The 13,084-nt window shown below is 39.3% G+C and overlaps 1 protein-coding gene across 10 annotated transcripts in view; it reads left to right on the top strand.

Moving 5' to 3' along the window:
- Nucleotides 1–5,377, top strand: part of kidins220b (kinase D-interacting substrate 220b) — a 152,593-nt gene extending 147,216 nt beyond the window's left edge. For all 10 annotated transcript variants that reach the window (XM_043678261.2, XM_087977882.1, XM_043678271.2 and 7 more), the window contains 2 exons: nt 1,452–1,685; nt 3,362–5,377. In XM_043678261.2, the coding sequence (XP_043534196.2) occupies nt 1,452–1,685; nt 3,362–4,747 (1,620 nt within the window). In that variant the 3' untranslated portion in view covers nt 4,748–5,377. The remainder of the gene's footprint in view (nt 1–1,451; nt 1,686–3,361) is intronic.
- Nucleotides 5,378–13,084: the final 7,707 nt, after the last annotated feature.

Raw genomic sequence — 13,084 nt, 5'->3', positions numbered from 1 at the left:
ACTGTGTTAACAATACTATATAAATGCATGCATTGTTACAATTTTATACAATGCCATGTTCACAAATGGATGTCAAGTCACTTTGTTGCACTCATAAAATCATAGAACCCCTACAGTGTTGAAGCAGGCCCTTCAGCTCATCAGGTCCATACCACCCCTCTGAAGAGCATCCCAGTCAGATCCACTCATTTCTGTAAATCTGCATTTCCTTTGGCCATTCCACCTAGCCTATGATTCCCTGGACACCACGGGCAATTTAGCATGGCCAGTCCATCTAACCCGCACATCTTTGGACTGTGGGAAGAAACTGGAGCATCTAGAGTAAACCCACGCAGACATTGGGAGAGTGTGCAGAACCTGAGCCCCTGGCACTATAGGGCAGCAGTGCTAACTACTGAGCCACTGTGCCCATTCATGTTACACTTTAGGTCAATGCTTAAAAAGTTGCCAAATATTTACTTATTTCATCATAAAAACCAACTCTGTTTCTTTTCAGTCAGCCAACTGAACATGGAAACTCTTTAGGCACTAGTCCATTGCTCAGGGACTTTCCCCCTGTATGCCAGGTTTTTTTTTCACTTTGCTTCACTTTCTGCTTCCTTTCTCCTCTGTGAAAGAAATCCAACTGCTTTGCCACAATATTTCCCCATCACTAGAAAACCCTATTTGTCCTCCACATAGGTGTTCCTTGCTTCAGTTTCCAAATATTCTACTTTGATTCAACGTTACTAAGCAAGGACACCTTTGTCATTAACTCCTTGCTGAAGGAAAATACTCCCAGTACCCTTCACATTCTGTTCTTGTGTTAGTCTTTGTGCGCTCGTCACTTTTTTTTAAAAATCATTCAAAGTATATTTGCATTCATTATTTGCTTTTGAAAGCTACAATAGGTTGCTATTGGCTTTGTAACTTGGATATGTATATTTTGTATAAGATTCATGGAAACAAAACAAGATCTGAGTAAGGAACATTTTAAAGGAATTGTTCATCTCTTCATGGCATTATTGACTTTTCACAATTATTAATATGAAATAATTATGATTTGGAGATCCCGGTGTTGGACTCGGGTGTACAAAGTTTAAAAAAATCACACAACACCAGGTTATAGTCCAACAGGTTTGCTAGTGTGCTTCCAATTAAACCTGTTGGACTATAACCTGGTGTTGTGTGATTTTTAACTATGAAATAATTGCTATTCTTGCTGTAATATTTTATATAAGTCTTCTCTTGAATAGGTAGGGAGAAGAAATGCTTTGTACATCACAAAAATCCGAAAACATTAATAATACACCTATTTTGTAAATGGCTTTGTAATTTAGTTTCATAGATTAAAAAAAATCCTGAATTTTCTATTTAACTAAACATTTACTGCATTCCTGTAATATTGAGCATATTATATCCCATTGAGAAAGTAAATAACTGCATTCTATTTGTTTATTTTCTTTACTTAGGTGTTTGAGATGCGCCACTTGGATGCACAGGTACTTCAAGAAGAAATGAGGGCTGCTGGAGAAAATGCGCCAGCACAAAATTCTGCTCTTCAAGTAGCAAATAGTGACTATGCTGGGAACTCTGAACTTCCTGGACTTTCCTCAAAGGAGACCTTCAGCCTAACTTTCAGCTTTGAGGAACTGAGAGCTGTTGATATTGAAGAACCAGCACGACACAACAATTCTAATTGGCAGGTTAGTATTGGAACCATTGAGTCACTTAAATGCAATAAAATTAAATGAATGGACCATATGCTGTTAAATTGGGTTCATTATGCACTTGTGTGAAATGATCATTTTGGATCCACTAAGAGCACATTGGCAACTTTCCTGGGACAAGAAATTATTGTGGGTTAAAATGATGAATGTCAGATACACAAATTACTAAAGCTTTGCTTTTTGTCATTTATGTAAAGATTTGAATGTGAACATAGGAGGTATAGTTAGTAAGTTTGCAGATGACACTAAAATTGGGGGGTGTAATGGAAAGTGAAGAAGGTTACCTCAAGTGTACAACGGGATCTTGATCAGATGAGCCAATGGGCCGAGAAAAGGCAGATGGAGATAAATGGGGATAAATTTATGGAGATAAATAATTTAGATAAATGTGAGGTGCTACATTTTGGAAAGGCAAATCAGGGCGGGACCTGTACACTTAAAGGTAAGGTGCTGGGGAGTGTTGCTGAATAAAGAGACCTTGGAGTGCAGGTTCATAGCTCCTTGAAAGTGGAGTTGCAGTAAATAGGATAGTGAAGGTGGTGTTTGGTATGCTTTCCTTTATTGGTCAGAGCGTTGGGTATGAGAGTTGGGAGGTCATGTTGCGATTGTACAGGACGTTGGTTTGGCCACTTTTGGAATACTGTGTGCAATTGTGGTCTCCCTCCTGTCGGAAAGATGTTGTGAAACTTGAAAGGGTTCAGAAAAGAGTTATAAGGATGTTGCCAGGGTTGGAGGGTTTGAGCTATAGGAAGAGGCTGGAGCTATTTTCCCAGGAATGTGGACTTTATATAGGTTTATGATATCATGAGGGTCTTGAACTAGAGTGGCATAATTTTAAGGGGGGAGATAGAGAAATTTTAAAACGGACCCAAGGCGCAACTATTTCACGCAGAGTGTGGTGCATGTACAGAATGAGTTGCCAGGGGAAGTGGTGGAGGCTCGTACAATTGGAACATTTAAAAGGCATCTGGATTGGTATATGAATAGGAAGGGTTTAGAGGAATATGAGCCAAATTATGGCAATAGAATTGGATTTATCTAGGATATTTGGTCAGCAAGAATGAGTTAGATCGAAGGGTCTGTTTCCGTGCTGGACACAGGTACAAAAAAGTAATCAAGGTAGCTATTAAAAAGCGTTATTCAACAGAAAGGGTAAAGAAGGGATGCTTCAGTTATACAGGGTCTTTGTTACCCCATTTTGGTTACTGTATTAGGTTTTGGGTATCACGTCAAAAGGATATAATTGACCTTGAGTATCATTCAGTTTCATCAGAATGATGCTGTAAATTAAAAGGGTTGCATTATGCATACAGGTTGCATAAACCTTGGTATGGATTCCATTGTTTAGAAAGTTGATGTGTGATGTAACTGAGATGTTAAAATGATTAAACATGTGATCTTTGTCTCTGTGTGACTCACTTCTGTAACAGCACATTTATCCCTAGATTAATGTGGTATTCAGTTGCAATGATTGAGGAACCAGTCCTCTCCAAAGATGCATGACTGCTCCATGTTTTTGAGAGTTTGGCTTAAATACAGATGTTAGAAGTTGGCATTTGGTGAGGTAAAATTTAGGTGTAAACATCTTTGATTTCGAATTGACATTATAAGTACAACAGTTAATAAAAGTTTGTGATAAACTTGTTTTTTAGTTAACTCATCAAAGAACACCAAGTGCTTCAAGTATCAACTCTCTGGAATCTTCCAATGACCTTTCCAGACTCACAGATAAGCAGCAGGCTGAATACAGAGATGCTTATAAAGAATATATTGCACAGATGGCTCAGTTAGATGATCCATCCATGTCCACAACTGCTAACACTGACAAGTCTAATCTGTCTGTACCCTACAACCCTGGTCAGCTTTTTATGGGAAAGGGCATTTCAGGAGCTCCCTTTCAAACCACCTTGGAGCAAGATGCTGAGCAGAAGCAATGTGATGATAAAAAATCTTTTGTAGCAAAGAGAGATAATATTCCACGTGGAGGCAAGTCTTCTATGAGTGACCTTGGTGATTATACATCATCCACTGTTTCTACATCTGATGCATCACCATTAGATCCCATTACTGAAGAAGATGAAAAACCAGACCCTTCAACATCAAAACTTCTCTCAAGGAAGAAATCTTCAGACAGAGGGAGTATCTTCCAAGGTGCAGAGTTAACACTGAAAGGCTTGCATTATCAGAAATTACCCAGTGATGAAGATGAATCTGGTCAAGAAGAAGCTGATTATAACCGACTTCTTAAAGATGGAAAGACAGAAGGGAAAAGTGAAAAACAAACCAATTCAACTGAACATGGAAATGAAGCTGTCCGGTCCCTGATGAAATCGAAGGAATATCTTTCTGATGCCATGCTTGATAAAAAGGATTCATCAGATTCTGGTGTCAGATCCAGTGAGAGTTCGCCAAACCACTCCCTCCGTGATGAAACTGAAGACAGCCAGTTAGAGAAGACTAACTTGATAGAATTGGAAGATGATCAGTCCAGAGATAAACGAGGTATACCTAACAGTTTAAGTGGCCTTCAAGACCCAAGTGTTGCCCGTATGTCCATATGCTCTGAAGATAAGAAGAGCCCTACTGGTTCCACCTCTGAATGCAGCCTGTTGGCCAGTAGTCCAGAGGAAAATTGGCCTATCACTCACAAAATGTTTAATGTAACCAACATCAACAGAACGGCAAGCACGGAGACGCTGAATAACAACAGCAATCCTTCCACCAGATTGCAGAATACAGATGAAAATGAGAGCAAAGAGTTCAGAGAAACAGCTGGTGACCCTGAGCACTTGGCAAAGAATGCACCTCAAGTTGTCCATGCAACAGTAGGCTCTGTTGTAGGCAAATCGCAAGTCCAAAATGATACATATGCAGCTTCATTCAAGAATGACAACCTACGAGGTTTAGGTATTAAACGGGGCCTTGCATCTAAAGCTCAATCAAATTTTGTCAAGCATACAAAGGGTACCACATCGTCTGAGCTGCATGCAGTTGGTCCCAGTGATTCATTTGGAGAAGAGCGTGAAAGCATCCTCTAAAGAAAAAATAAGTCATTTGTTGAAGATTTGTTTGATAAATAGCATTTCCAAGACATATTGCATTCTTAGAAATTCTTTATGATATTGCACCTTTCATGTTTGTTTTGCTAGCACTTACTTGAAGTATTAGGTAAATTCTATAAAATTGTGATATATGTATAAGTAATATGTAACAGTGAAGTTGTTTAATGTTTTTGTATCAAATACCATTGTGATTCTGAGCTAACCTATACCTTGTTTGTAATTTTAGTATTTATCATCCTGCAAGTTGTAATGCTAAATATGGTCAGTATTAAATATTTGTATTTGTTGAAATATTAAATCTAAATATTAGCTTTACTGTTGTAAGTATTGATTTGTTATGATAGTGGCATTTATGTGGATTCTCTGATTTTAATTGTGTGTGTCACAGTTGAACAGTGCCTGGGACTTGTGCTTTTGATAGTTAATCTGTTATCATTGTTGTTAAATAAATATTCTTCGACTTTTCTCAATGTGTTTGTTAGGTTGGCTGGCTGTTAAAATTGCTTAATGTCAAAATATCTTAATATATGGGTTTGTATTTGTTATTAGTAATTGTGAAAAGCTGATGTTTTGTATAACTACTGTTGCAATAAATAGCTGTGGTAATACATGTCTTGTTATTTCAATCAGCTAGTTTAAACATTGTCAAAAGTCAGTGCTCAAAGCTGAATCCACTCCCATCTTAAAATCTTAACCTAAATCACTGTATGTGAACATCAGTCATATTCATTTTTGACATAACTTGTAACATAACAAATTATCAGCTAAACATTGCACATTTCTACAATTTGTTCTATAAATATTATAATTTTCCCAATTCTGTAATCTAGCAAAGCTGCATGACTGCACCAGAGAGGCTGCCTCAGATTTTTCTGCTTGATATAGACAGGTGAATATATTATTATTAAAATGATACGTGCTATGTAAATTCAAGTAATTCTTCCTGACCAGACTAGGAATGTGATTGCTGAATGAATTTGGGGAAGCCATGGGCTAAATATGCCCTTAAGTTTGCATCCTAAATTCAGGCTAAGTAGTAATATACATCATCACTTGCTTAAAGCCCCAGGACCTACATCATTAGGTATTGAATCCTTTCCCTAGACTTTGAAAGACTGCTCAGCTTTGGAAATTTCATTATTGTTGTCAGTTTTCCTGATGATTTGGTCCAGGCCTGTAGTTCAGAAACTTCATGCAAATTCAATAGGGTTTTAGTGTCATTTACTGAGCTCATTCTTTTCATATACTGTAATCACATTTCCAGTTTAAAACAACTTCATTCGATACAGTTCAGACCCTAATTGTGTTTAACTGTTCAGCAACACTAAAAGAGTAATTTTATGACTTCTCCAGGAATATACTTCAAAAGTTATGGCGTTTACTGTGCCCAAATTTCCAATAGTTGAATTATAATGGAAAATTCCTGTGGCAAGACACATCAGAATTTCCAATATCTACTCTTGGTAAGACACTCTCTTTATTGAGAGAGTCAAATAATAAAGTTGCATCTAAAGCCCATCTTCTATAAGCAGTCATTACCAACAAAGTGATCAGTATGTGGATAAGTAAAGGAAAGAAAGGATTTGTGATGCACATAATCGCTTGATTTAAAGATTTTTGTTACTTATGTTTAGTGAGTTGATGAACAATGCACAATAGGAAATCAGGTGGGGAGTAATAGTGTTAGGGGGTTCCTAAGAACAGGGAGGCATTTCTTCAGCTGCAGAGTGACATTGTAGATAATACACAATGCTGCTACTGAATGTCAGTATTGGAAGGAATGGGTACATGTGGATCTGGTGCCAATCAAGTGGGCTGCCTTGTCCTGGATGATGTCAAGCTTTTTTTTTCCAGTATTGCTGAAGCTCCACCCATCCAGGCTAGTGGGCAACATTCCATTACACTCCTGATTTGTGTTTTGAGATGGTGGATATGCTTTGGGCAGTCAGAAAGTGAGTTATTTGCCATTGAATGCCTAGCCTCTAACCTGCTCTTGTAAACAGTGTGTTTATGTAATTAGTCCAGTGGAGTTTTTGGTCAATGGTAATCCCAAGGACATTGATAGTGGGGGATTCAGTGAATCCTGAAAAACCTCGGCTCCTTAATTCCCAGATTTAGTCACTCTGACGCCATGTCTCTTGTAATCACAATTATACTTTTCCCATTTGCAACTATTTGTACTGTTAATTCATTAACCAATTATAAATTCTCCTCGCATTCATGTACAATGCCTTTTTAACATTATTGCACTTTTTTTTGTACTACAGTTCTATTTTATGTTAGTCTTTGATTCTTCAACTTTTTATTTTCTATCCTTCAAGTCCATCTTTGTTTCCCTAATGGTTGTCTCCCTGCTCAGGTTTAGTTCCTCCTCCACAGAACTAGCAAACACTTCTGAGAAGATACTGGTCCTAGCCCGACTGAAATTCATATGCATCCAGCTTATATAGATCTCAACTTCCTTAGAATTGGTCCTACTACTTCAAGAAACTAAATCCTTCTCATCATGCATTCAAGCAGTCTATTCTCCTATTCCTGCTACACTGGGAGTAATTTCAAAAGGTTACTATCACTGAAGTCTTACTTTTTAATTCATAGCTCCTTCTATGCCTTTTGCAAGACCACATCCCTCTTTTTATCCATGTCGTTGGTACTGACATGGACCACAATCCCTGAATGGTGTCTCTCCCTATGCAGAATATCGCTGACAGCCACAAGGGAGGCAACATAAACGGTAGAGTTCTGTATGAATATTTTAAAAAGTGAACAAATGTTTAAAGAAATGCATTAGAAGATACTAGAGTTAAGATTGAAATGGATGGTGTCACCTTAGGAAAGTTTCTCCACTTCGGACAAGAGATAAATGAAGATAGTGGATGAGATGTCAAAGTTATGAGGAGGCTGGGAATAGCCAAAAATAATTTTGTGAAAGTAAAACATACATATAAAACAACTCAAACTTGTAACAAGGAAACAAAATCATACAGTGTCACATTCCATCCCCTTTCCCATACACCTTAGAAATTTGGACAATAATTAAAACTCCGATATAGTACATAAGATAAACAAAAAGGTACTTGAAATTACAAGAATGAAACAAACCTCTTAAAAAGTGATATCCAAAGAAGAAAATGTTATTATTTCAGTCATTTAATCAGACCTGTGAAGTTACTGAGCTTGGCTGAAGTAAAGGACAACACTAAGAGGGATTGATGTGTTTCACAGCTTGGTCACAAATGAGCTGCAGTGGATGTGTGAGGATTGCGTAAGAAAGAAGAATATAGCATACCCTTACGACAGGTCCTCTGGAAACAGACCCTTCGGTCCAATCCGTCATGCCAACCAGATATCCCAACCCAATCTAGTCCCACCTGCCAGCACCCTCCAAACCCTTCCTTTTCATATACCCATTCAAATGCCTCTTAAATGTTGCAATTGTACCAGCCTCCACCACATCCTCTGGCAGTTCATTCCATACACGTACCACCCTCTGTGTGAAAAAGTTGCCCCTTAGGTCTCTTTTATAATCTTTCCCCTCTCACCCTAAACCTATGCCCTCCAGTCTGAAAGGCAACCCTCGACCAGCATCCTCTGTCTTCTACCTTTGAGCCAGTTCTGTATCCAAGTAGTTCGTTCTCCCTGTATTCCATGAGATCTAACCTTGCTAACCAGTCTACCATGAGGAACTTTGTCGAATGCCTTACTGAAGTCCATATGTATTATGTCCACCACTTTGCCCTCATCAATCCTCTTCATTACTTCTTCAAAGAATTCAATCAAGTTTGTGGGACATGATCTCCTGTGCACAAAGCCATGCTGACTATCCCTAATCAGTCCTTGCCTTTCCAACTACATGTAAATCCTATCCCTCAGGATTCCCTCCAATAACTTGCTCACCACTGACGTCAGGCTCACCAGTCTATAGTTCCCTGGCTTTTCCTTACCACCTTTCCTAAATACTGGCACCACGTTAACCAACTTCCAGTCTTCCAGCACCTCACCTGTGACTATTGATGATACAAATATCTCAGCAAGGGGCCTAGCAATCATTTCCCTAGCTTCCTACAGAATTCTAGGGTACACCCGATCAAGTCCTGTGCATTTATCCACTTTTATATGTTTTAAGACATTCTGCACCTCATCTGTAAAATGGACATTTTTCAAGATGTCACCATCTATTTCTTCACATTTTATATCCTCCATGTCCTTCTCCACAGTAAACACTGATGTAAAATACACGTTTAGTATCTCCCCCCATCTCCTGCGATTCCACACATAGGCTGGCTTGCTGATTTTTGAGGGGCCCTATTCTCTCCCTAGTTACTCTTTTGTCCTCAATGTACCTGTATTTATAGAATCCTTTTGGATTCTCCTTAATCCTATTTGCCAAAGCTATCTCATGTCCCCTTTGTGCTCTTCTGATTTCCCTCTTAAGTATACCCCTACTCCCTTCTATTCTTGTAAGGATTCACTTGATTTCTGTTGTTTATACCTAACATATGCATCCTTTTTCTTAACCAAAACCTTAAGGTAGTGCTGACAGAGAGAGAGAGAGAGTGAGCATGTGGTGGTGCATGTTACTGAATATGGATTTCAGGGTGCAATGGGAGCAGCTGAAGCAGGAACATGGTTTGTCTCAGAAGTACTTACAACCCTGGGTGGATTAAAAACACAAAGGATGGAACTTGGGATAACAAGGATAAGGTGAGGAGGTGGGGTGCAGAGTCAATGACCCAAATGGCCTCTATCTGCCCTGTAGGGATTCTGAGATTCGATGAAAACTTTAGTTAGAATCTGTTCAGTGTAACACAGAGCAAGAGGTAGTCACTGAGGAAGGAGATGTGGTTGTGAAAGCAGGTTTCAGGAGAGTCATACCAACCTCAAAAAAATGTTAACTCTGTTTCGATTTCCAGAGATGCTGCCAGGCCCGTTGCTTCTTCACCATTCTCTATTTGTTTCAAATTTTCAGTATTCTGCTTTTACTTAATGGAATAGATTTCAACTGCTTCTTATTGAAGCTGTTCTTTCACTACAGGTCTTGTTAAAATCCTGCATAATCCTGGTAACTACAGGTTTTCAGTTTAATACCAAATACAAACTATATTAGAATTGTACAAAATAAAAATGTAGACTTCCTTATTCAACAATAGATTCCTCACTGTTCCACCAAACAGCCAGTCCATATCAGACCTGATAACAAATCTCATTAAATAAAGGACATATTAATAACTTACTGAATGATTCTAACTGAATTTTAAACATCATCTTATGCTATGCTTTTATTTTCTGTGTGTTATTTTAACAAGTTAATAAACTACCAAAATTTTGGAACACATCCTGCTCTTGATGACATGCTATTACTTGTTTTCCATGATGAGCACTTCATTTAATTTCCCAATCAACAATTTGTCACAGTTAGGAGTTAACTGATGAAACTGGGCATACTCTCCTGTCAACAGTAATGCAGAAACTTTCAGTTGAGAGGGTAGTCAGTCTGCCAAAGGAAACAACATCATAAAGAGAAATAGTTGGGTTAAAAGTACAGACTGTAACATAGTTCCTCTCTGAAGTAATATCCATTGGAATGTTTGATTGAATATCTATCAAACCAGCAGTCTATAGTACTCCAGTGGACATCTGCTCTGTAGGGATTCTGAGATTCGATGAAAACTTTAGTTAGAATCTGTTCAGTGTAACACAGAGCAAGAGGTAGTCACTGAGGAAGGAGATGTGGTTGTGAAAGCAGGTTTCAGGAGAGTCATACCAACCTCAAAATGTTAACTCTGTTTCGATTTCCAGAGATGCTACCAGGCCCGATGCTTCTTCACCATTCTCTATTTGTTTCAGATTTTAGAGCAATGTCCATTGCTCTAACAGCTCAGACATCAATGCACACTTTATGTAACAGTTGACCATCACTGTTTATTCCTACCTATGATAACCTTTAATTGTGTTCTGAACTGGATATTTATCCACTGGAATAAAGGAACATTTATGGCACATAAAGACGCCAATTGATGTATCATGTCTGAGCCATTCGAGAAACACATTTCCTAGCCTAATTCCACTTGCCAGATCATGGCACTTGAGATGCAAACAGAGCCACTTATAGCGGATTTGAGGGAATTTGTGAATGGTTTGGACGGGAACTTGCAATTAGTGGTGTTCCCTTGTATCTGCTTCCCTCTTCAGGTGTGCAATTCTGGTCTCCCTCCTATTGGAAGAATTGTGAAACTTGAAAGGGTTCAGAAAAGATTCGCATAGATGTTGCCAGGGTTGGAGGGTTTGAGCTATAGGGAGAGGCTGAACAGGCTAGGGCTGTTTTCCCTGGAGCATCGGAGGCTAAGGTTGAGATAAATAGACAAGGTCTTTTCCCTGCAGTGTGGGAGTCCAGAACCAGAGAGCACGGGTTTAGAGTGAAAGGGGAAAAATTTAAAAGGGACCTAAGGAGCAACTTTTTCACAGGGGGTTGTGCTTGTATGGAATGAGCTGCCTGAGGAAGTGGTGGAGGCTGATACAAAGTCAATATTTAAAAGGCAGCTGGACAGGTATATGCATAGGAAGGGTTTAGTAGGTTATGGGCGAAGTGCTGGCAAATGGGACTAGATTAGATTGGAATATCTGGTCAGCATGGACAAATTGGACCGAAGGGTCTGTTTCCTTGCTGTACATCTCTATGACTCTATGTTAGAGGTTGTGTTTGGAAGGTGCTATCTGAAAGAGTAGTAGAAGTGGATTCAATCATTATGTTCATTAATCAATTTCAGGCAAGTTTAAATGTGTGGATCAGGCAGGCTCACCAACACAGCTAAACAATTGCAAGTGCTTAATATTGAAAAATGTTGGAAATACACAGAAAGGTAGTCAACAGAAAAGATGGTTGGATTTTTCTTGATAGCGCACCATATTTGGATTCCTATACAACATATCCTGCAGTGGTGAGACAGGAGTTCAGAATTCCAACACTAACTAATTTGGTTATGAAATAAAATCCATGTCAGGCCAAATACGCTGTGGGAGAAAGCTTGCATTGTGAATGAAAATACTGTTGAGTCGAGGAAAACATTTATAGCCCTGGTGGTCCTGAGAGGAATTAATACAAGTCTTTCATAGTTAGATACCCCAGTCTGACCTATCACCCTCACCTTGACCTCTTTCCACCTATCGCATTTCTGACGCCCCTCCCCCAAGTCCCTCCTCCCTACCTTTTATCTTAGCCTGCTGGACACACTTTCCTCATTCCTGAAGAAGGGCTTATGCCCGAAACGTCGATTCTCCTGTTCCCTGGATGCTGCCTGACCTGCTGCGCTTTTCCAGCAACACATTTTCAGCTCTGATCTCCAGCATCTGCAGACCTCACTTTCTCCTTTTCATAGTTAGATATGTTGGCGTAACAACTGGAGATCTGGTTAATTGACATAAATTCTGGGTAAATTTCAGGGGTGCGGAGAAATCTGTGTGTAACAGCTCTGCCTGCACCTTTCACCAGCAGACTGCGAGGCAGCCAGAAAATAGTGGAGGAAATCCCAGCTCACTCATTTGACTCTCAGACAACTTCACTGAAAGTTTCCATCAATCATTCTGTAATATTTTTGAAGAACGTTAAAGAAGTACCCAATTATTATCTAGAATGCACTGTCACATTTTATATTTATTTCTTCATTTGTGGATTATGGATATATCTGACTGGGCCAGTATTTATTGTTCATCCCTAATTGTCCTAATGAAGGTGGTGCTGAGCTGCCTTCTTAAACTGCCGCAGCCCTTGGGATGTACCGACAACCACAGTGCTGTTAGGAAGGGATTTTGACCCAGTGACAGTAATCAGGAAGGGAACTTGCATTTGATGGTGTTCCCACATATCGGCTTCCCTTGTCCTTCTAAGTGGTAGAAGTTGTGTGTTTGTAAGGTGTATCTGAAAAAGTTCAATTCTGGTCTCCCTGCTATAGGAAGGAAGGAGGTTGTGAAATTTGAAAGAGTTCAGAACAGATTTACAAGGATGTTGCCAGGGTTGGAGGTTTGAACTATAGGGAGAAGCTGAACAAGCTGGGGCTGTTTTCCCTGGAGCGTTGGAATCTGAGGGGTGACCTGATAGAGGTTTATAAAATCAAGAGAGGCATGGATAGGGTGATTTGTGTCAAGGTCTTTTCCCCAAGGGTAGGGGAATTCAAAACCAGAGGGCATAGGTATAAAGTGAGAGAGGAAAGATTTAAAAATGACCTGAGGGGCAATTCAGGAGGCTGGTACAATTACAACATTTAAAAGGCATCTGGATTGGTACATGAATAGGAAGGGTTCAGAGGAATATGGGCC

This window comes from Chiloscyllium plagiosum, unplaced genomic scaffold (genome assembly GCF_037043375.1).
Source record: "Chiloscyllium plagiosum isolate Xiang-an unplaced genomic scaffold, Cpla_swu_hap1 HiC_scaffold_3, whole genome shotgun sequence".
NCBI classification, from domain to species: domain Eukaryota; kingdom Metazoa; phylum Chordata; class Chondrichthyes; order Orectolobiformes; family Hemiscylliidae; genus Chiloscyllium; species Chiloscyllium plagiosum.
This window is presented reverse-complemented; position numbering and strand designations above follow the sequence as displayed.